At 38.5% G+C, this 24,511-nt stretch overlaps 1 protein-coding gene across 6 annotated transcripts in view; it reads right to left on the bottom strand.

Annotated features, from left to right (window-relative positions):
* Positions 1-1,764: 1,764 nt before the first annotated feature.
* The window catches only part of BAZ1A (bromodomain adjacent to zinc finger domain 1A), a 65,102-nt gene continuing 42,355 nt past the window's right edge, over positions 1,765-24,511 (bottom strand). For 5 of the 6 annotated variants that reach the window (XM_030481723.1, XM_030481725.1, XM_030481720.1 and 2 more), the window contains 12 exons: positions 24,243-24,356; positions 22,920-23,044; positions 21,163-21,771; positions 18,194-18,357; positions 17,853-18,007; positions 15,334-15,482; positions 8,471-8,718; positions 8,125-8,351; positions 6,779-7,263; positions 5,546-5,691; positions 3,348-3,435; positions 1,765-2,819 (listed from right to left, as the gene is read on the bottom strand). In XM_030481723.1, the coding sequence (XP_030337583.1) occupies positions 2,629-2,819; positions 3,348-3,435; positions 5,546-5,691; positions 6,779-7,263; positions 8,125-8,351; positions 8,471-8,718; positions 15,334-15,482; positions 17,853-18,007; positions 18,194-18,357; positions 21,163-21,771; positions 22,920-23,044; positions 24,243-24,356 (2,701 nt within the window). In that variant the 3' untranslated portion in view covers positions 1,765-2,628. The remainder of the gene's footprint in view (positions 2,820-3,347; positions 3,436-5,545; positions 5,692-6,778; positions 7,264-8,124; positions 8,352-8,470; positions 8,719-15,333; positions 15,483-17,852; positions 18,008-18,193; positions 18,358-21,162; positions 21,772-22,919; positions 23,045-24,242; positions 24,357-24,511) is intronic. The other variant, XM_030481722.1, reaches the window with a different exon arrangement.

The raw sequence follows: 24,511 nt of genomic DNA, 5'->3' as shown, positions 1-24,511 counted from the left end.
AAGGGAAAGACTTTCACTATCGGATCTTGTCAAAATGCTGCTTGGAGGACAGGCGCTGGACTTGGAGCCTGTTTTCCTGCAGTGTCTGGTACAGCCTGATTAGTCATGGCTCTGAGACAAAGCTGTTGACCCTATCCATTTCTGCACCTTTGTGAGACACTGGCTTGGAGCCCTCTGCAGATACTGCACAACGCTTTGCCTGGTGGTAACAGCACATGGCATAGCTGGTCGTGGTATGATACAAGTCCGTTTCAGGAGAAAGGTGGACAAGGAGCACAACTATGCCATGATTATGACCAGGAGGCAGATCTTAAGCAATCCCCGTTTTTCCAAAGGGATATGCCTGGGGGAAATAAACAGCCAAAGAAAGACATCTTGACATAACCCAGAGAAAACATAGCTGAAGTCTGAAAATGCTGCACTGGAAGTACTGACTTGGGCAGTCTACTACCAGGAAACAAAGGCTCTGCCCATGCCCTGTGAGCACCACTAAAGCCAAGGGCATCTTGCACATGCGGCATATATTTAAACACAGCTGCTCAAAGGAGAAGTGGCCACTTTTCTGATTTCACTTTCAGCATGTTTAAACAAGGCCTTAGGCTTGAAAACTTAATGACAAATTACTAATTTAGCTCATGGCACAAGCATACAAACACCACTGTCACAAGCAGAGAGCTGGGTTAAACTGTTCTCACCAGCTCTACCTAAACTCAGACTTACCATGGTGTTACTGAGGGGAAGCTATCGAAGGAAATAACCTTGGTGAAAGAGCGATAGGAATGAACAGCTGGGAGGTTGGGGACAGTAACCATTTAAATTGCATCTGCCACAGATGGACTTGCTCAGCTCGCAGTGCTCCCCCCACCCGAAGTATTCACATTTAAGTCAATGGGGACCATTCATGTGAACAAGAACTCGCACAACTGTTTGTGCAACCTGCTAGTCAGGATGTTCACATCCTTTTGGGACTAGACAGATGCAGGGATATCAAGTACCACCTACACCCTGCAAAGAAGTCTTCTGCTGCCCACGTTCCTTGCAGAATTTGGCATTCTTTGTGGTGGGAACAAGAAATGCATCTTTGATCTGGACAGGAGAGATGTCAGCTCTGAACAAGGGAAAGCTCACACAGAAACTCTGAAGTATCAACAGACATTTCTAAACAATATCCCCACTGTTCTCATGCTTTGATTATTAAGAAAAACCCCACCCAAATCCAACACTTCAACCTGACCAGTCTCCTGCATGTTGCCATCCACTCCCTAGGCTCAAGGGAATGCCCATTCTAGCCACCTCTTGCTACCCCCAAACTTCTGCTCCATGCTGTTTCCTCAGAGTGTGGCATACCTCCAGGTGGGCAAAGCTGGTTTTACAAGGGTCTTAAAGGTAGTGACTCAAACCAAGTTTAATAAATTTAAATTCATAAATATTGAAAGTAAAACTGCCAAGGAAAGCAAGTAGTTTAAAGAAGCTGCTGGTCAGCTAAACAAAGCTATGAGGTTTTACACTGTTAGGATAAAGATCCAAATTAAATAACTATACAACTTATGCACATACTTCTTACATTACTCCTTACATGTTGGTGAACATTTGTGTCACTCAGAGAGCAGGTATCACCCTGGCTGCAGTTGCTGAAAATGCTGGCTGGGGTACTCACATGGAAGCCAAGTTCTGCCGTGTTCTCTCCAGCAGCTTGTCCCAGTGAGTTAGCAGGGAAGATGGTGTAGCAGTGTAACGCGAAATGAAATGCCAGTAAGCTCAAAATACTTTGAAAAATGTGTCATTTTATTTGTGCACTTCCAAAGTTGTACGTAGAAACTTATAGTACAGTCCCGTAAATTTACTCATTGCTAGAAGAACTGCCAGGGACACGGGAAGGTGTTTATTGATTCATCATCAAGTTAGAGGGGAATAAACCAACAAAAAAAAAACCCCAGAAAAAAAAAAAAATTAAAAAAGTTATGGAACTCCTCCTTTTTTTTTTTTGTTTTTTTTTGTTTTTAATCCCCAAGTACAAATTTTATAAATACAAAACAAATTCACAAATTACTTTGAATGCTAAATAAATATCTACTTAATAAACTCAGACTGAATACCTCCAGCCAGCACTGGTACAGTACTTAAAAAGATATGCAGTTGTTCTCATTCATGTGTAGTGTTGAGAAGATACGCTCAAAGAAGTTTCAAACACACACACACAGTTTCTTCAACTGTGCTACAGCAGAAGATTTTATCTGAGTTGATAAAGCCCTCCATACCACAGCTCCTACAAAATCTAGAGGATGAAACAAGGTCATTTTGTGCAGGAAAAAACAATGTTCTTCTGGAAGATATTTGGACACATGAATGTATTAAAAATGTACAAAACCTCTGTAAACCAGTACTGTATCCAGTACATCTATCAAAATTATTAGACACTGAATAAAACTGTAGCAAAGGTAATCTTTCCTACATTCTCCTGAGTGCTTAATATTACATTGAGAATATAGTGCAGGCCACACTTCAAGGTGGTTAAACAGTTGTTATTGCTTTATACAGGTATGACGACTGCGTGATTTAAGATTTAACATTTCATTTTAATGAACATAGCAGATTCCTCAAAAAAAAAAATCCTTTGGAAGGTAGAGGTTAGATTCGTGACTTCTTCGCCGTGGGAGCGGCGTGGTCCACATTACCTGATGTGATTGGAAGTCCAAGCTTTTGAGCCTGAATGTGGAAGAAAGCTTGAAGTCTAGTTCCAGCTTTTGCTTCACTTGTGTTACGAGGGTTGTATTCAAAGCAGTTCGAAAACATCAGCTCAATGTCTTCAATGAATTCCGCTAGGAAATAAAAAGTAAATTAATTGAGCGTGTCTCAGAGCAGTACGATAAAGCAGTATGACACCACCGAGTCACTCCAGTGATCCTACAGTCACAACACAAAAATGTCTTTGCATGTGTCAAGTGTCTATCATTATATTAGTGCCATGTAAACATTCTTGAAATTTCTCTTATTATCAATAAAAGAACTACAGATCCAGCAGTAACAACAGTACCTTTTCTAAATATTTCAGTGCCACTCGCTGACATCAAAGGCTTGAGAAATTACCAGCAGTTCCTCAGCTGCTCATTTCTTACCTATCTGTACATCATCCATCTTGTAGTAAAAGAACTGTTCAACAAATCTTGTTTTAAAATATTAGTAAATGCTCTTTTAAAAAAAAATAAAAAACCAAAACACACCACTAAGCCCCAAACCAAACACAATTTCAGCTTCCTAATCCTCTGACACAGCTCTGGTTTATGACAAGAACTTCTTTTAAAGTGAGAGAAGAGGGTTCATTACCTCTTTCAATAAATAATACTTACATGCTAACTTATATTCACATTTATTCACTTTTTCACGGATAATATTTAAGGCAATAGGTTTTTTGATGATATCATAGTAGTCTGGTACCTAAAAAAAAAATAAAAATAAAAAAATGAAAAAAAATTTCCATAGACAAACAAATGGAAGCGTAAAATTCTACCTATAAACAAAATTAAGCAAATGATGTATTAGCAGAAAGCATTTTGGTTTTGGTTTTAAACCGGGCAGTCACAAGCAACCACCTCCATCTCCAGAACCGAATCTTAGTTTTCAGGTATTGCTTTTTCATTTCTGTATCATTAAAGTAGCAGACCACAGCAAATATTAGCCACTGAATACATCTAATCCTAAATACCCTGTGAACAACTGTAAGGAAATTGCATGAACAGATAAGCATTACGATGTTCCCATCTGTCAAGTGCAAAATGATTTCCAAGATTTAAGAACCTTTCATTTTCCTGCAACATATTACTATATTAAAAGCTCCTCAATCATGAGTAATGACCATTTTTACTCCACTGCTATTCACTGTGTTGCAGGAGAAGTGAAATCCTGATACTCCATTTAGTTGTGCTGAAGAGAAAGCAGTGAACCTTTCTGTAGCAAGGAGAACGCAGTATTCAAGTACCAGAGAGAAACAGTTACTCGTAGCAGTGTTTATGTGATAAAAGTGAGGGGAGGAAAAGGATTGTCTAACTCTTAAGGACACTGATCATTTGGTTCACAGATTTTGAATTCCAGGTAAGTACCAAGCTTAGGGTGACTGTCTCATTCACAAAGCGGGGCAGAGGGGTAAAAGAAAAGGATATCTGATCCAAATGTGACTCCCCCCCCCCAAGAAAAGATACCCACATGCACCATCATATATGTTTTAAACCCAAGGTCTTGTTTATGGCCTGTAACTTTACTATATGAAGTGCAACCTGCAAATGAACCTAAAGAAAGAACTAGTAGAGATATAGAATTAGGTTGACACATTTTACCTTCCTTTCCCTTTAGAAGTGCTGTTCACATAAGGACTAAAAAGAGAGTTTTCGTTTTCTGGCTTGCTGTGCACTGATTATTCGGTGTATTCTTTACATTGTCTTAAAGGCAGCAAAAAATTTAAACCAGAATTTTTGTCATGATGAAGAAAATGTGAGCTACTCAGGTATGGATTTTTCTTTCCAAGCTATACAGAGACTGGCCCTTAGTGACTGATTCAGGCAAACCATAACACACTGAATTCTAGCAGTGTCTTTTTAGGATCAAAATTAAGTTGAATTCTCCATCCCTCCTTGCATTCCGTAGATTCTTGCACTATCCACTGTAATTACTGTACTCGAGTAGGCAGACGCTAAGTCTCTATTTCATTCAGGATTCCTCTCCTCCTCCTCTGCACTTACATCTTTCATTCACGTTTGTACATCATTCTTTTTGTCCAGACACATTAATCCTTCCAGCTATCTGTGACTCTGAATTCAGTTTCAAGCCTTCATTTAACAGCTATCACTGTTAATTTTAACAGAGCACTTGAACACCGAGCTCTAGATACTGCTCGTATGTCTGTGCAGAGTTGCTCCAGAGGCCTTGGAGAGGACAGGCACTTGGTTAGGGTATGACATTTCCAGCAGTGCCTTACAACCGACAAACCTGTGCCACCTGCAGAAAAGCAGACATGCCTTGGGAACTTTTACTGTAATACAAACCTCTAAAGCAGCGCTTACTTTGGGTACCTACTTACCATCAAGTATTTTAAAAGCTAAACAAGAAGAAAATAATTAAGAACTAAGCCAAGAAATTCTCTTTTTTTACTGCATTATAGTTAACATCAGAGCAAAGTTTTTCCTACCTTGTTATTTTACTGCTGGTCTGTTCTCAAAAATACCTTTGCGTAAATTGAAGGCTAATCCAACTAATTAATTAATCAATGTAAGTGTACCTTTAGCAGTCCCATGCTCGACCTTTTTTCCCCCAAATCAAGGCATTTCATATTTTTAAATTCCTGACAAGCATACTTTAAAATTTCCCCAAAACACGTCAATTGTAGAAGTTATTTCTGGCACCAAATATTTGAGCTGAAATGCAAGAGTTCTCCCGAATCACATTGCTTAGCTGTATCCCCATGTTTGGGCAAGGCTATAAAATCCCAAATTTTTACTGGCAGCAAACACGATTCCCAACCATTATCATTCCCCTCTGCAGTTCTATCAGTTACCTGGATTTTGGAAACCAGTTTCATGAAAGGCCAGCTGTCATCATGTCGTACCAGTTCCACTACGAGTTGTTCAAAAGCTGAGAGTTCGTGGACTCCCCCTTGACGTCCTGAACTTCTCCTGTTCAATGAGGTTTGAGGAGATGATTCTGGAAAAGAAACAACACCCCACCAGATAAAAATAAAAACCTGAGAAGTAAAAAGAAAAAAAATTTCAAAAAGCAGTGAAACACCGTTATTCTTGGGTAGTAAAACTGCAGTTTCAGGACACAACTCATGTAGTTTGGCTTCAGGTATTAACTATACTACAGCCTTGTTATTAACCACTAAATGTCTCTCTTGCAGTACAAAATGCAAAGTACCAGGACTTAGCTGGGATCCTCCTCCATTCTCCTGCATCACATTAATTTTGGAAAGGATTTTTTTCCACTGATTTCAATTTTAAAACAATTTGTTAAACATTGAAAGAAAAGCCCTATTAGAGAAAAACAGAATAAGCCGCCTGCTCATAACTTTTGCTTCCACAAAACCTCTATTCAGAGTGGTTTTATCTGCTTTCAAGAGTAGTCAGCAGGGTGGTTAGAGGATAAGCCCAGAAACTCCCAATGGTAAAGGACAGAAATGGTGCAGAATACAAGGCTGCCACACTGGAGTGCAAGCTCTTTCACACTCTTCAGTCTCACACTGGGGTCTTTCTGTTTTTAAAAGGTTATTGTAGCTTTCCAAGTATTCCCCTACCATCAAACACTTGTTATGAGCTTAACAAGCAAGGACACTGTTAGCGCTATACCAGATAGATGACATTTTTCTTCTAGTAGCAGAAATATTGCAAATATTGCAGATTTCGCTACCTTGCCTATATCTGTGTTCTGCACTGTTTAATAAAACAAACCCACAAAAGCTGTAAGTAAACATTTGCATTTTTAAGGGTTAAGGCATAAATATCACTTTCATATTTTCTATCCACTTGTTAGCAATTGCTCCATATTGTTAGCAAATATGAAACTTCAAATATAGGTATGATATATCTCCTTGGCAATTTAAGTATTTGCTCTTTAGATGACTGAATTTTCCTTTTTGAGGTTCACTTCTGTCACTGCAAAAGAAGGGATGTGCCTTGTTAGAAGTGGTAAAAATGCCTTCGGGCATCATTTCTAGTCTCCTTGCTCTTCCACACAAATATTTTAGCAAGGAACAGAACATGGTTTTCGTTCTGGACAAACACATTTCTCTAACCTGTGGATTGTCGTTTCCTGCCCCTTCTCTTGGGTTCAGTAACAGGAAGAGAAAGCTTTGAAGTAGAAACTGGATACTTTCGAAGCCGCTCGGTCGGGTCTGTGGTATCAACAATTCTAAATCCGAGAGAATTGGAAGGGCTGTTTTCCAGTGTGTTATCAGCATTCTTTCTTCCTCTTCGTCTTCTTCGAGGACTGAGTAATTCCACGAATACATCTGCTTGTAATGAACTTTGGCTCTGACGAGTGGTCCGGCTATTAAGTCTTAAAGAAGGCTTTGTCACTGATGGAGGGGCTGATTTTACCTTTCTCAACCCCCTCCTGGTAACTTTAGATGAAGATTCACTTTGCTTAGGCACGTTCTGCTGACTCCGAGAAGCATATCTTGCCTGACGCTGGCTGTTCTGACTTGAGAATGGATTGTTGAGTTTGGCTGCTCTCATTTTTAATGGAAACTTGACCTGAGGTCTTCCTGGCTTTGACGGGCTACAAAAAGTGAACAATTACATTTATTTATCCTCAAATTCCGTGCCTCTCTCTTCCCTCAGTTTTCTAATTCAGCATTTAAAAAACCCAACCATTCAAGGTTGGACTGGTAAGCAGCTGCCTTTCAAGCTGATGCAGCCATCCAGTTACCATTATCTTAAATACTGAAGTCTCTTAATGAGCTATTACGTGGAGCACCTACTGTAAAGAAATGCTCAGAATTCCCATCACCCCTTGCAGTTTGTGCATTAACTGGAGCACCAGCTATCAATTTCTTTAAATCTCTTGCTTATTTCTCAGAGCAACTGTAACTAACTAGGATTTTTAAACTACATTACCAGCTATGTAAATAAACTGCAGTTGTAGAACACTCAATATAGAAGTTATGCTCTAGTCAGGGTTTATAACTAATACTCAAGACTCTCCTTCCATTACAGGAGAAAAGGAAGATCCCAGAGATAAATTTACTTCTCAAGGAGATGCAAGTTCTCTCCAACCATTGCATCCCAACTGTCAGATCCACAGTCTTGCTTCAGTCAACAGGTTTTCTACTGTTTGAAACTCTCTCCACTTTACATTGAAACAGTAGCTGTACAGAACTGCAACTCTGATGGCCATCTCTCACCTATATATCCTAGGCTGGAATTTTCATCCTGAAAAGCGAGTGTAAGTCCAGTGGACTTAAGTTTTGTTAATATTAAACCCATCAGTAAGAGCCAAATTCCTAACCAGCTGACATTTTTTAAAATAAACATCTTTTTCAGACTGGATTTTCAAGATATGTGCTTATGTGAACAATTACTCCACCTAATAATAAAGATATTTCAGTAAGACATCTCCCCTAAAGGGGTTTCCATTTACCTCATCTCTTCTTCCTCTTGGGATTCATCCTCCTCATCTTGCTCTTCTTCATAATGCTCTTCCTCACTTTGCCTCACTTCATCATAATTTGCCTCTTCTTCCCCTTCTCCTAGTCGTTCAGCAGTCTCTTCATCGCTTTCCACAGAAGGTCTCTGTCTGGAGGAGAGGCGTCTAGAGCGCTGTTTTGGTCGGCACTCTGGGCAAAACCAGTCTCCTTCAGGAATGACCTACAAGCAGAAGGAGAAAAAAAAAAAAAGGAAGAAGAAAGCATTAGTAACATGCAATTAAGTCGTAAGAGCTATTCCAGTTTTGTGTGAAAAGGAAGCACTTCCTTTTCTTCAGATACCTTCAGCTTGGGCCTGATGCAGTAAATATGATAGCCTCGATCGCAGCCATCACACAGCACCATGCTTTCTGCATCGCCTTTCTTCCGACACACTTTACAGCGAGCATTGAGGATGGACTTTGACCAGATGACACTTCGATCCAGTGTAGACAGATGAAGGAAGACTTGGGACAAGCTGGTAGAAGAAAGAAGTGACTCTCTCCAGCGATCCAAAACTGTTTTATAGGCCCGTCCACCATCACTGGCATCTTCCATTAAAGAAGGGGATGGAAAGAAAACAAAATACCAGAATGATCAAACTTGTCAAACATCTAGGTTATTCTAGACTATGATTCTCATAAGGCTCTGATTCTCAAGACAGCAGTATTAAACTGGGATAATATTATAACCTTTGTCTTATCTCTTCAATACTTGAATATTTCCCCTTTAGTTTCCAAGCTGCTGATGCCATAAGATTTTCCTCTTCAATACCAATTCAATTTGGAACTTGCACATACATGGGACATGAGTAAGACATAAAAGTATTACTCAGATAACAACCTGGAAACCTAACAATTTGATTGAATTTATAAAAGAAAATTACTTAAGATTAAAAAAAGACACTCCCAATTTACTTTCACTTGTATGTACATTTTAAAACCACAAAATATTTACATTTAAATATTGTACCTAGCATTAAACAGAGACTTTGCTGGCAAAAAACAGCTTAAAGAGCTTTTCTCGCCTGTACTTCCCCAGTATAATCTAGCAGACAATCTTTCAGCCCTCTCCCCACGCCTCAATGCCTTTATTCCTGTCCTGCACTTCACAAGAACCTGCATGTCTGTGCAGCTAACTGTACTGGGTGACTGCTCTAGTTGAAGTATTACTGTTTTCTCAGTATTTTATAAGCAATGTAGCACACATGAATCTGTGGTGCACACCTAGTGGCAAGCCAAGTCAGACCTGGGACCCTAATTAAGTTAGAAATAAATGCAGGAGGGGTGTAGGGGGGCGTGGGGGGGGGGGGGGGAGATGAGAAATTACAGTCTATTTTCGAACAGGTTTGGTCTGCAACCCAGGCCACCAAAGCAGCCACACAAATACACATACAGGGTAGCGAGGGAGGAGGTGCCAAATGGGAATGAGCAGCTGGGAATTACAGAATCAAATAGGCTGTTTGAGGGGCTAGAGAAAATGAGAAGATATAAATGACACCCTGCACTGCTGCTGCTGAGCAGAAGGGGAATTTCTTTATAATGCTGAAAGCTATTTCTTGTGTTTTAAAGCAAGAAGGTTTAAGGAGAGGAAGACACAATACAGTAGTACTTTTGATTATGGAAACGTTCACAGGTTTCCCTTCTAGAAGGGATAGTCCAGTTATTACTGTGTGACCTTCAGCTGATTAATGCTGCACTCCAGTATAAAATGCCACCTTGCCTGACTTGCTATAGTCACAGTGGGCACAGGAATGGCATACGATCCACCTGCCAAATGATTTCTCCTCAGCAATAGGATGAGAAAACATCTAATAATGACCAAAAAGAAAGAACAAAAATGAGACTAATTGCTCTTCTGGCAAGGCCTTTCGGACTGTCATCAACTGGCTGCCAGGATTTGCCTAATCTTGCATACATCTGCATTAGCAGCAAGCAGCACAAGAGGAGTGATGGGAGAAGGCAGAGGATAAACAGGCAACACAGCTTCATAAATAAAATGCAGCCACTCCTGAACTGCAAATTCAAACCTGGATTTCCTAAAATTTCCTATTACTTCATCCTTAGGTTTCCTGTCTGAAGTTCAGTCTTACTAAGGATAGTGGACAAGTGCAAAAGCAGCACTACAGTATATCTTCCAAGTGTGTTTTTAAAAATCAGCAAGAAGCAATTAAATCTACTTGTCAGGACACTAGACTAACATGAGACCAGTTCAGTTCTGCTGCCAATTTCTACTATCACTCTGGCAAAGACACTTTATCTTAAGCATATATATATATATATATATATATAAGATTGGCAAGCATTTCTTTTGCTGACAATAGCAGCTTGAGCATAATTACTTTTTTTTTGGTCGTTATTTTTAGCCTGAATTGGTTCACCAACATAGTTCATGACACAACACAACAAATATTTGCACTGCAAAACTGCAAATGCAATATAGAGATAGAAATTACTGACCACGACCTGCTTCAGCACGTCCTGCTGCTGAAACATGCCAAACAACACCCGCTGCTTCAGATCCCAATTTGTAAAATACGAATAACACTTTTTTCTTCCATCCATCATCTTTCTCATTTATATTGTTAACTTGGAGGGAGAAACGGCCTCTTCCTTTGTGTCTGAGCAGCTCTACACTGCGCAGTGGGATACCCCTCTGTCAGCTAAGCCCTCCAAGCCTTGCTACAATGCAAATGAAGTTGTTTGACAGATCTATGCACTCATCTATCAATAGCTATTGAGTTCAGGGAAGGGTTTCCATTTTAGTATTCCTAGAAAGGATATGCAGTTGCACAATGCTGTGAAGTTTTAAAAAACCCCAAAACACCCAGAGGCATTAAAGTTGGGGGGGGGGGGGAGGGGAAGGATTATGTGAACATGAAGATTTCTGTTCCAAAAAAAAAAAAAAAAAAAAAAAAAAAAGCCCTTCCCCCCCCCCCCCCTTTTTTTTTTTAAATCTTTGAGTTGTATTTGTTTTATTACCCATGTTTAAACCTTCGGCTTCAATATAAAATTCCTTCAATTTAAGGAACTGGCTACAAAATTATTAAAGTAAATAAACAAAAAAAGAAAACCTGATAAAATATTTAATAGTTTTTAATTCTTAGCAATACAAGTAACATTTAAAATTTACCATCTCTTTGACTGCTCTTGTCTTCCACTCTCCTCTTTTTATCCCCTCAGTGCTTCCTTTCATTATCTTCTGCATTACTCAACATTAAATGCAGTTATTTCAAATACCTTTTTGAAGTGTGGTGATTTTTTTTTTTTAATTAATTTTTATACTCCATTTTGTGTAGTCTAAAAATGTAACTAGAACAGTGGTTTCTAACATGTGCATGTGGAAAAAGGTAGGCAGGGAAGGGTAAGAGAATAATGTGCACGAGGGAATTGCACATCCCAGGATTTACTTCGACTCCCACTACAGAAGGCTTAAACCTACCCTCCCTTATCTTCCTGTCCATCTCCAGTACAAATGGCTATAGGAGCAGCTTACTGACCACAGGTTTCTCTCTCAGCAAACACCTTGTCTGGTCTATGCTACCGCAAACCTCCTAACATCTCAAAAATATAGCCAGTTTATGGGCACACTCCTCAAGGACCGAGAGAACTAGCTCGCCTGCCACATGAAACAACATTCTTAAGCCATTTTTGCGCAGGAGTGTTCTTGAGTATTAAAATTATGTGTAATGAAATGATTTCTAAAACACAATTCACCATTAAGAAATGCATACAATTCATGCTACATTTAATCACCAAACAGCAGATTAGGGGCCATCTAGCAGCTCTGCAAGGCAGAGGGTGCTGTTTCAGGGGCTTTCTAGATCTCCTTTTGCATTGCTATCTTCTGTGCCAGTCTTTTCTTGCTCTTCCACTTGAATATTTGGTATGCACCTCAACTCTAAACTTATCAGAATCACCAGCGAGGCTCTTGGCAGTCTGATAGAGCCTTAGAACAAAAACGGAGCAGAGAGGAGCAGCTGGTCCTTTTATTGCTGTGCTGGGTCCCTTTGTCTGCTCTGCACCCTGGAGGCCACCGGGATAAACTTGCCAGTGACTGCAGTGAATTTCACTGCGGTGTCTTTAGTACTAGAAGCTGTAAATAGACTGAAAACTAAAAATTGTGAATTATGGCTCCATTCCCTAATAGGAACTGAGCACAGTAAAGGAGGCAGGAGGAGAGAAGGGGGAGCAGAGAGGGAAAAGAAACTCCACAGTGAAGGGAATGACTGAAATAATGACAAAGACAAAGCATGTTCAGCTTGGCTTAAAGCAGAAATGCAGGGGTACTCTTTTTACCTAAAGTGTTCCCCTGTACCACTACCAAACAGAAGTCCTAGCACTTGCTTGACTTCCAATACTTTTACCTCAGCGATAACTGAATCAGTCTAAAAAGGTTGGGTTTGTCAGGTTTAACATTAGAAACAGATAGGCAGGCATTTGGTCTATGGATGGTTCAATTCAGCAGTTGGAACAACTATTAAAAAAACCCTCCTGTTAGAAAAGAAACGAGTGTATGGACACACTGGACTATATAAGATCAAGCATAACAAGACAGCAAACAAACCCAAAACCCCCACAAACCAAAACCTAGTGGTTACAAACTAAAAGTTAATTTGTATTGTCAAAGTACTGCTGGCCACTTTCTAGAGGGGCCAACAGAAGAGGGCATCACAGTTCTGAGCATAAGGCAGTCCCCCAGCAAGCAGCAGCATCCACTTTGTATACAAAGTTCTAGTAACACTACTAACACCTCCTTGTCAAGTTAAGTAGAAAACTTTTCTTTGCTTGTTATACATGCACAAGTTGCAATCTAAGAAACAGAACCTGCTGCAGGAGCATGCAAAGACATTGTTTCCAACTGGGGAGCTTAAGGTCAATAAAAGATGATACAAATTTTACACTCAATTTTTCAAATATGTCTGAAACACTGAAGAGTTATATCCAGAAAGGTGTGCATCCAGAACTGCTGCTTGACTGCTGAAGTGCCCAAGTTTGACAGATGCCTCTCAAACACACAGGTTTCCTTAACACTTTGCAGTTGCATGTTCTGGTCACATCCACAAGTTCCCAAGTCAGAGTACCTTTCATATAACTAACTGCCTCATGGTCATAAAGTCAAAAGTGAATAGGTGTTTTAAGCTTTCTTTACTACAGAGCCACACAAAGCCACGGCTCCTCCAAGAGCTCTCTAACGACAAAACTAAAACCTTGCCTTCATTCATTCTCGTCTCCTGCTAAAAGCAGCCCATTACGCAACCGAAAACATGAGACACTTGGCACCGAAGGTAAAGCAAGGAAGAGGGAACACGACACCATCCCTTAATGGTTAGGACAGTAAGCCAGAGCAGAGCACACCTGGGACCCTTGCTGCTCCCTCAGCTGCAGGTTATTCTATATATTACTGCAAGCTTACAGCAGTACCATTCTTCACAGCAGAAGAGATGCGCAGGCACACTACGGTATACAAATACATGAGATTTAAGACATGCAAATCATATAATATTGCTTTCCCTATATACTTTCTTTGCCACACAGTATAAGGCATCCAAAGGAAAACAGGATTCCCAAGTTAAAAACAAACAAGAAACCCCAGCATTGTTCAACGGGTCAGGCAAAAAGATGAACCATCATTAGATTATAGCAGAGTTGGAACCACTGGAAAAAAGAGATGCAGGAGGATTGCTAAAAAACTTTATCTCCAATACTTCAGGGACACTTCTCTTTCAGTCTGTTTCCTCTAACTCAGGATGTCCAATCTATGGCCATAACCTACTAATAACCATGTTTTTCCCCTTAAGGGCACACTGTAGTAAACTTACAGCTGTCAGCAAGATGCTGCAGCCAGAATACTGTCAGAGAGAGTTTGGAAGTGCAGGCATATACTGCACAACATATTACAACCTGCACATGCAAAGTAAGTACAACAAACACTGGACGTACTGTTAATTAACTCTCATGCACATGTTGTAAATCTAGTCATATAGCAGGAAATAAGTCCTGTTATGCCTGGCTTGGAAAAGGCAGACATACCTGAGTTGGTGACCTGCTGAGTAACACTTTTAAACAGATGCAGTTTAAACTACTCCTGTGCTCTCCCCTTTCATCTCAATCATTTGCCACACTTCCCTGTTCCAGAGGTCATCACAATGATAATGAAATCTTGTGGAAGGGAACCCATGCCTGCGTGTCAGAAGTCTCCGGCACAAATTAAGCTCAAACTCATCTTCAGTGGCAATTGATACCCAGACACTAGACTCCGTGCAGCAGCAGCAGAGGTGCAGAAACAGTTTTAGGTCAACTGGGCCATGGGGCACTAACGTCAAACGTTAATGCACCAAAACCTGCATTTTCCCCAGAAAACAAAGTGACTTTATGCAGTTTGACTCTCTCACCCCCAGAGCACATCAGAGGAGTTAAAACAAGGAACGTGTGTTAAAGTCAAGCTATAGTTTTGCTTTGGTTTAATTTTTTCTTACAACCTTTTATTTCCAAGTTTTGCAGCTTAAATTAAAAACCTGAGGATCTGAAAGTTTGCAATGTAAATCTTTACTATGTTATGCCATAAATATGTTATTGATGAACAAGGTGATCCAGATAAACCAGACCTATATCGCTTTCACCAAAACAGTATAAAAAGGAACATATGTTTTTGCAACCTAAAAACCACACAGAATAAACTCATTGTATAGTTGCATGATACACTGGCCTCAACAGTAATGCTGAATTACCGAGTATTCCCCCAGAAAGCTTACTCATTTCTGCATAAGCATACAATTTGTCTCCCAATGATCATTATAATTGTAGGGCCACATAAACAAGATCACTGAAATGATCCAGGTTAAATAGGCATATATTTAAGAGTAAAATATGCTGTTACTTAATACATGTAAATTCAGGACATGCAGAATAATAAGAGAAATATTAGTATTTCCTCATGATCTAAGGCCTTATAAACTGACCATTTTTTTAATTTTAATTTTTAATTTAATGACATTTCAAAATTTTACAATGATAGATTACCACAGGTTAGTTATTGTTCTTTTCCCCAACATGTCCCTCTAAAGCATCCAGTCTTACAAAAGAAGCCAGTGGATTTGGGTGGTTTTCTTTTTTATTACAAAATCTTAAGTAAAATTAGAGACAATTTCTATTTTGAAAGCTTACCAAGAGGTGCTTTGAGGAACCTGCGCTCAATTCCTTGTTCTATCTGAAGCAGTGCAGATGCCAAGTAGTGGACCACATTATTAACTGGCTGAGGAGTACTTGTACTTGTTGATGCAGCACTTGGAGCTTCAGTTTTTAACCCAACGAGTCTAGAATAGAAATGTAGTAAACTATTGTGGTTTTTTTAACATACTTAGAATTTAACACCACAGGTATTTGTTTAGGTCTGTATCTACAGTAGATTTTTATTTTCGTTTACATGCACGGACTATAGACTTGAACAGATACTACACAGGTGTGATTAAGTTAACCCAGTTCTCAAGTTTGCTTAATTAGTCTAGTCAATCTAGATAAATCATCTTTAGGAAACAAAGTTAATAATTGTATTTGAAATGTAGAGAAGATTTCCAGAAGATTGGATGCAACATCCATTGGCTAGTTCCTGAGAGATTTTCGTGAAGACTATAGCCCAAATAATTCTTCAGTGAAAACACTTCCAGCGGCAAGGTGAAGCCTTTTAGAATATTTCCATCTGCAGAAGTTCAGCTACATGTATCCCCACAATTAATAAGATTTTTGAAAATAAATAAAACTAGAAAGTAATTTTAGGATGTTAAGGCAAGAATTGTTAACTTATACGTTCTCATCCTTGGAGGATTCTTCTAAAATACTAACTCTTCAAATAACGAGGTAGGTTTCCAATAAAACAGCCTTTTTTTGACCAATGACTAAGTAAACATTTTAAAGTGTAATTTTCCTGAACCACAAACATTAAGTACAGTGTCGGAGAGCAACTCACACTAATGAAAATAAAATTCAATTTCTACTGGGGGTTTATTAAAGAAAAAAAAAAAAGGGGCAGCTAATTAGACTGTCTGGATTCTGCTTTATTCTGGTGAATGAGCGATGCTTTTGGTTGTCCCTGTTCTTTTTTTCCACACTTAAAAGCTGTTCATTATATTTTGCAGTCACACACATTTTGAGAGCCTGAAAGCAAACAGAAAAAAAAGCTGCACAGTTATTTACATTTCACTAGTCAGACTCCAAGGTCTTAATGAGATGTCACTCGCTCTGAGGTGGATAAAAGGCCCAGCATCAAAAGCAATCTGTCACATGATTTCAGAATCCCATAGTCTCTCTTTTAATATGCAAGACTTTATTCGAGTAGACTTTATTCAGGAACTTTGACAGAGTCAGTATCAAATGGAAAAAAAATGAAGCAACAAGCTTCTGCAGCTGAATCAAGCTGGCAATGGAGCAAGTGCCCAAGGTACTGGAGACAGATAAATTTTAGCTTCTTAATTAAAACAGTGGAATATTTCTATGTTGTGGCTTTTACGAGGCAAATGTCTGCAAATTGTGTCATTAATATAAAGAAGGCTGACCCTATCCATTCTGCACGTAACTAGAGAACACAGATCCAAAAGGCAGTGTTGTATGAAAATACTAATTCATCAAACTGAAATAAAAAGGGGAAAACTTTAAAGAAATTTCAATTCCTGTATCCAACAGAGCATTCAAGACTTCATCCAGAAGTACAGCTTTCATAAAATAAAAGTCTAGTTCCAGAAAAACCTCACAGAATACACAGGCAAGTAGTACGTTAGCACAATGATTGCCGCCAGTGAATCTTTTTCCTGCAGTATTTCTATATTCACATCCTATCAAGGCATACAATTGCATGTATTAAGTAAATTAAGGCAGAACTTTATTTCTGAAAAGTAGGTAACTTCTAAGAATTAAATATTTAGAAAACTTCGCAGTTTCTATAATCCGACTTACAACACACACTGATACGGAGTCCCACATCTGTCTCAAGGAAACCCGAAACCCGAAACCAACAAAACCGACAAAACACTTTTACTGTAGCACCACTGTATGATTTGAGGTTTCCTCTCTTTTACTATGTTGCAGCTTGCTCTCCAGAAGGACAGTTGTTCATGAAGCTGTATGACATCTCTGTTTTGCTGCAGTGCTAAATGTTAACGCAGACCATGGCCTGTTGCACCGATGGTTCTTATTGTGACACATGCAAAGGTGCAGTGGGCAGTTCAACCGGCAATTTGTTACCATTATCATTTTCCCTTTTAAACGCTCCCCTCTTTCCACAAAGTGGGTTGCTACTTTTTTTCCCCCTCCCCCTCCCTCCTTCTGGAAAGCAAAACAGAACTTGACAGATTAAATTTACTCTGCATTTTAAATGTTTTCATAATGAATTCACATATCCCTTGTTTGATAATTAACATCCACTTTGAGCAGTGTAATATCTGAGTAGAAGTAAAAATTGGTGTCTTAGTCTTACATGGTAATAGAACAGTGTCACGTGAAAATATATGAAATTATTTTCATATGTAAGTATAAATAATATAAACCAATGCAAAAAACTCACGTTACAACTCGAATCTTAAAAAAATACCATTCCAAAGAATTTGAGGGTAAAAACAAATTGAAGGTTGAAAAAACAGAGCGATGCTACAAAACTCATAGGGAAGGGCCATTATTTAAACCACAGCTCTTACCTGTCTTTCACAATAAATTTATCTTGATCATCAGTTTCCACTTCTTCGGATTCTTCATTCACAGTTTTAATTATACCATTTTCTTTGTTTTCATCATTCAGAAACTCATACCGCCCATGTTCTAAGGCTGCTCTCCAAGCCTGTCTGTCTGTAACCTGAAGCAAACATACAAATTTGAAGTTTCTAAAGATTCAAAGGATTCAAACTTTTAGTGCCAATTACTGTCTACACAATTTAATTATGCTTTCAGTAAAACCTGTAACATGAAAACCATGTTCTCATTTAAGCTACAGACTTGACGGCACCACTGTGTTCCTAGGTATTCTACAGTTCACAAATACCTTAATAGCCCCCAATGTTCCCTGGTAGATCCTGTCTTCAATGTCCAAAAGAAAGTCTCTAAGTCTCAGTTCAAGCTGCTTCTCTGCAGATACATGAGATCCATCATGGGCATTCTGCAACCTTCCCCGTCCTGAAGGAGGTCTGACATCACTTTGAGGTTTGTCTGCAAGAATACCAAATAAATTCACGTTAGTGGACTTTGTTCCTTAAAGTAGCCACTGGTGGAGGGAACAATAGTAGTACGGGGCAGAACAAACTAAACACACTGGTTCAAAACTCCCTTCGTGTATGTAGTGACAGTTGCCAACACCAACATCTCCACGCCAACTAAGGCATCAGATCGAACCAAGCAGAATATAATTTTAAGGGAAGACCTACAGATTAGCATCTACTCATCCCAACACACAAGATGGGAAATCCTTGTCAATTTAGAAGTCATTACTTTGTCTTAAAATACTTTCTAAAGGAGTAGATAATCAACAATAACTCTGTTGTAAGTGCAAGGAATAAAGTCCGTTTTACTTGATAACCCTTACTTTACAGGAGAACTCCTCAGTTTCCTTTCCTGCATGGATCTTTATCACAGCAACATTTAAAACAAGCATATGCAACTGACAACTGCAAAAACTAACAGAACAATATGTAACCCCTTTTAAAAACCTAACTTTAAAACAAAACAGAAAGGTAACATGGCACAGGCACAGACTAGACTGACTGTCCCTTCTAATTAAAGGTTTTGGGGGAAGAAAAGGAACAAGACAGCAAGATAATTTATTAAAAAGAAGGCAAGAGCTGATGATGGGCTGTCAAGCAAAAACCTCTTCATAAGATAACTCAAAATTGATACAAAATACCAAAAGCCACTGAAATGATGCCCAGATCCTACATTAGTGCTTGCAAATCTGCATAGGTGGCAAACATTTCTGTTCACAGGATTTACCTTAAATCCTATGAATGCAGGAGTGAAGAGGTATGTGCAAGAACTTGGAGGTATTTAATAAAAAGTTACCATAAAGCTGTTATTAAGGAAGTACAGGATAAATTTCTAAGATGCTGTCAAATGCGGAAACAATTCCCTGTAAGTGAAAGTAACTATGCAAATGTTCTCAAAATGCACGCTAGCATACTCTGACGTCTGGATGTGGGAAACATCCTTTTTGGATTAAAAGAAGAAATGTTTTTTCTTGAGCAGAACTGAAACAGCAGCAATAAGCTTGCAAATAATTGATGAGGAAAAGTCAGTGGATACTGGAATAGAACCAAGTGATAGCACATATCAACTTTATTTCCATTCTCTCCTGAGTGGGAACTGAAAAAGGGAGGAGGGCAGCCTATAGTGTAAGAGAATCACAGAGCGGTTCTCACTTGCCCTGCAAGTTATCTGAGTGAAGGCAATAGGGTAGCAGTTGAAGTCCACAGCAGTAAAGCTCCCTCCAAAGTACAGCTACACATGGCCACTTATCACTGCTTGTCACACAGAGGAAGGGGCACTGGTATTGAACCACTGCGTTTGAATTTTTTTTTAATTTCTGTTTAACTTCAAAGCTACTTTAAAAAAAAAAAAAAAAAAATCAGTGTTATTCTACAATTAGAAAGAGATGAAACATCTACAGCTGTGAAAATCAAGTTGCTTCAGGGCAGAAAGCAACATGAAATGCAACACACAAAATACAGATAAAGGTGCAGCAACTAGGGAAAGAAGGAACCACACACATACATAAATATATCAGAAAATGATAGAGATTTTTCTCACCAAACCCCACAAACATAGCCATAAACCTCCAAATAAAGCTTAATTACTATGCAGAAACTCTGTCCCATGCTAGTTTCCACTGAAAGAAATGGTAGATCAGGTATGAATTTACATATGCGATGCATTCACAGCATGCCCTGGCATATACACACTCCAGTAAAACAGAACTCGGCTCTGGTGCAAGTAATTCTCCCTTGCCCCAATACGGATAACGCAAAATCCTCACAGTAATTTTGCATAATTCAAAACAAAATGCAATTTCTTAAACATTACACTAGGGGGTTTCATTTTGGGAACATCCTCTAGCCACCAACACACCACAAACAAGCCAGCTGCATGTTTGTCTATGAAGAAATGATTTGCCAATGAATGGCAAAATACTTGGCGAGAAGAGGGGACAAATCCCCTAAATCCTAGGTCTAGGATGGTTTTAAGTACATTCCTACATTTGAAACCCATAAAAACAATACTGCTCTGCAGACGTCTCCTCCTCCTGTAACGTGTCTGCCGAAAGAAGGGAAAAAAAAAAAAAAAAAAAGGGAAAAAAAGAGCAGTGTCACAGAATTCGCTGCACTGATGTTAAGCCACATAACCAACACAGCTACACTATTTTTCTCCTCCCAAAGGAATTAGTATGACCCTGCAATATGCATTCCCTTGTTCACAATAGGCCAATAAAGGCTTTCGAAAGACTTTCATGCATTATAATGTTATGAAAGAGCATGTCCTACTCAGAAATCAAGGTAATAGTAATTGCCTCTCTTTGCAGTGTTTCCATCTCCAGTGTCGTATCTTGTGTCTGCTTTCGTCAGACTGGAAATGAGGACATCAGATGATCAATACTATGATTTACCTTTAGCAGGTATTAATCTTTATTCCCCAGTTAATCTTTTCCCAAAGCTCAAATTACTTCCTAGAGATGTTTGTTTAAAAGCCAATCCTGTGTTACTAAGCAGTGAGAAAACAGAAAAATTATTTTTTTTTAGGATAAGCCACCAGAAAAATACCAAAGATCCATCAGAAAAAAAACTCCAAAAACCAAAAAAAAACCCCCCCCAAAAAACTCCAAACCTGTTTTTCATAGAGTGAAACAATTCTTAAGAATAATTCTTATTTCTTAGCACTTGCAATTAAATAAGAATTAGAGGTTTCTAAAAATATTCTATAGAAGTTACAGCTGCAGAAGCAAGACCAAGGATTTTTCATTTCATTTACCTGGAATATTGAATTTTTCCACAGGAAAACTGCTTAGTTGTTCATATATTCTACTTTTCTCTTGTAAAAGAGTTTCTTTTAAGGCACTCTCCCTATGTCCTCGGGAATTGAGAGCCTCTAGCAGTTGGTCCAGTTGTTCCCGAGAATTGTAAAAGCACCAACGGTTTGGTTTATATACTGGCCTTGGCACCTCTACGACAACACTGGTGTGTGAATCTTGGTCAATATTGGAGGTAGATTCAGAAGATTTCAAAGACTCTCCAGTTTTACTGAATACCTGAGGTTCATTTGTGCAAGACTGTACACTATTCTGAAAGGAAGAGGTTCGAGGCAACAACATGTCTTCTGTCAGACCAGAATAGTCCTCTTCTATAAACAATCCAGGAACAGAGGGGAAAATCCAGTAGCGCCGGTACAGACGATCACGACCCAATGGGGTTATATTTGTGCAGGCTGTTGCATTCTGAATCTTTTCTAACAGTTCCTTCTCTTTCTTTTGTTGCTCCTGTTTTAAAGCTTCTTCATCTTCAGCAGTAAGAGGTTCACTCTTTTCACAAGCAGTCTCGTCTTGTCTTGTAAATTCTTTATATCCATTTTGCCCTCTCCTTCCTAGAAGTTAAAGGAAGAAGTATGACAGCAATGTGCTTACTCACAAATTCTTTCCTTAACCAAAAACTCAAGTAAAGGATAGGTTTTTGATCTGTGCCTTTGTGATTATCAAAACTCACAGTCTAAGACCGTAAGATCAGTCAAGAAGCAATACTAGTTTTACTAAAGAAAAAAATCAAGTGATTAATCCCCTTCCCTTGATAAAGGGGTAGCCATCTTTAACATACTTTCAATTTGCAGAACCTAGACCAAGTCTCATTTACTGACATGGTCATTTTTAGCACCATAAAAGCGCCTAAAATTTTAAGAAAAGTATGTTATAGAAGTACCCTATCATGATAAAGTGAAATTCTAGCAATTTCATTATTGAATGCAAACTGTTCTGGATTTAATTTATCATACTCAAAACACTAAACTTAAACCCCACAAAGACCTCAAGCAAGACCAGAATCCCTATATAAGAAGTTTTATCACAAACTCAGTTACATTACCCCTCCTTTTTTTTTCTTCAATATACATGTACTACTACTGCATCCCCTCAACTTATGCCAGCTGAATATACTCCAGTTCCCATTTTAGTTTACCAAAGAATAAGGTCCTGACAGTCATCTAGAAAAGTACATCTTCTAATTGACACATGCAAACAGTGAACGATGCTGTTGGCACTCAATTTCTACCAATTTCCAGTGTGACTTTCAGTTTCCCCAATTGTAGGAATGAAGTAACAGTTATTTGCCCTCCTGTCACAAGTCTCAAACATGGGCACTCAAGAATCTTGAAATTCTGTTTAAGGTGAGTGCACTACTCATAACTTTGTCAGGCAACAGCCTGGGTTTTAGACAATGAGGAGTCCAGAGATCAAGTATGGAAGAAAATGGAGTGTGAAAGAACATACAGCTGGAATGCTGTAACTACATCAGGCCACTTCAATGCACTTAACAGCCCATTATGATCTTGTTTGGGTGGTTTTTTTTGGTTTTGCTTGTGGGTTCGTTGGTTTGGGGTTTTTTTTCCTCTTTTTCTTTAAAAAGCTTACAAGAAAGATTGATGCTTTACAAAAATTTACTATAAAACCCAAGAACTTCCCAGATGCATGCATGTGTGTGTGCATACATGTACACAAATGAACAAATCCATTATAGCATTACCCCTTCTTCGTTTTTTGTTTGGTCCCAGCTCTTCTTCATCCTCTGTCACTGTGTCCACGTCTTGCTCTTTACGTTCGACTTCTTTGCTCTCTGTACTAGTATCAAGATCTTCCCGTTCCTCCTCCCTGACACATAAAAAAAATAACCAAAAGGTAACTAAGTGACCAACTATTGAAAGTCAAATAGAATGGAAAAAAATTACATAATATGACATTTTCAACACAAACCGCATTTTCCTCTCAGAAGTACTTAAGCTAGTAGAAGACCTATAATGCTTTTAGAAAAATGAATTTTAAGTCATATAATATAAAAGAAACCCACTGAACTGTAAATGGAAAGTTCCATATTAAAGACAAAAAACTGCTCTTTGGTATTCACTCTTTCATTTGAAGAGCATTATTGTAATCAGATGCTTTTTCGAGACATTTTATAGTGTAGTTCTACTGACCTCAATTCTTTTCATAACTAAAAAAAATGCTTCCTCAGCAAAATGTATACTGTTCTATAAAATGCTTATTACACATTTTTCCCCTCATGTAGCAAATATAATTAAAAACCTAAAGAACTACATGCAATCATTACAGGATAATATTTCCCCCCCCCTCACCTGTAGTTTCAAAAACATACCACAAATCTGCCTTTGGCCCATACTTACCTTTTGCAAGCAAATTTATTTAACTAACACCCTTCCTCAAGCAGGTAAAGATACACTGTTGTATTTACACTTTGCTTTTTTTTTTTACTGGAATCAGATAGAGCTGCATCTGCATGAACCTTACCATCTGAATCCATATAGCTTTACTAACAGAATAAAAAAATCTTGGTTTTATGGAAATCACCTGGGATAGCACGGCATTAAAACAAAAACAAACAAACAGACAAAAAAAACCAAAAAAAAACCCCCACCAAACAAAAACCACTATTAAATTTGATTTATAAACTGTCATGTGAGGTCAGTATTACATAGCTCAGATCAGACCAGTTCCGCAAACTAGAATGATCTATTATGCTTATATTCATAGATCTGAAATCAATGCAAGACAGCAAGTAATACAAAAACACCCCAACATTTTGTAAGTTTCTCATGTCAGTAGCTCTTCATAGCATTATGAGTATAATGGAAGTTGATTTTAAAAATAAAAATCTCTTTCACAGAGCAATTCTAGAACACTAAGAAGAAAAAATAAAATCAACATTGATGGCTATATACTTAAAATATACCTTCGCATATGATTGAGAAAATGAAAACTAAGTAGGAAAGGTCTGGCCACATCACTGAGAAGTGCTCTATTGTGTATATCACAGTAATAGCATGTATCATACCCAACAGATAGTTCTACTGCAGCATTTCTTTGCTCTTCCTCCTTCAGCTTGTCTTGTTTCTCTTTCATTTTTAACTCTTGTTCTTTTAATCTTTCTTCTCTCCTCTTACGTATCCTAATAGTAAGAAGGATATAGAAAACCAGTTGCAATTAATCTCGTATCTGATCTGGCTGCATCCATTTTCTTTTATACTACAGCATCACCTAAAAATGTAACAGTAACATGGGAAAGCACAACGCTTAGCACAATGAGGTTTCACTCCTGCCTAG

Source organism: Strigops habroptila, chromosome 4 (assembly GCF_004027225.2).
Source record: "Strigops habroptila isolate Jane chromosome 4, bStrHab1.2.pri, whole genome shotgun sequence".
Taxonomy (NCBI): Eukaryota; Metazoa; Chordata; class Aves; order Psittaciformes; family Psittacidae; genus Strigops; species Strigops habroptila.
The sequence above is the reverse complement of the archived record's forward strand: the minus strand, read 5'-3'. Positions and strand labels throughout refer to the sequence as shown.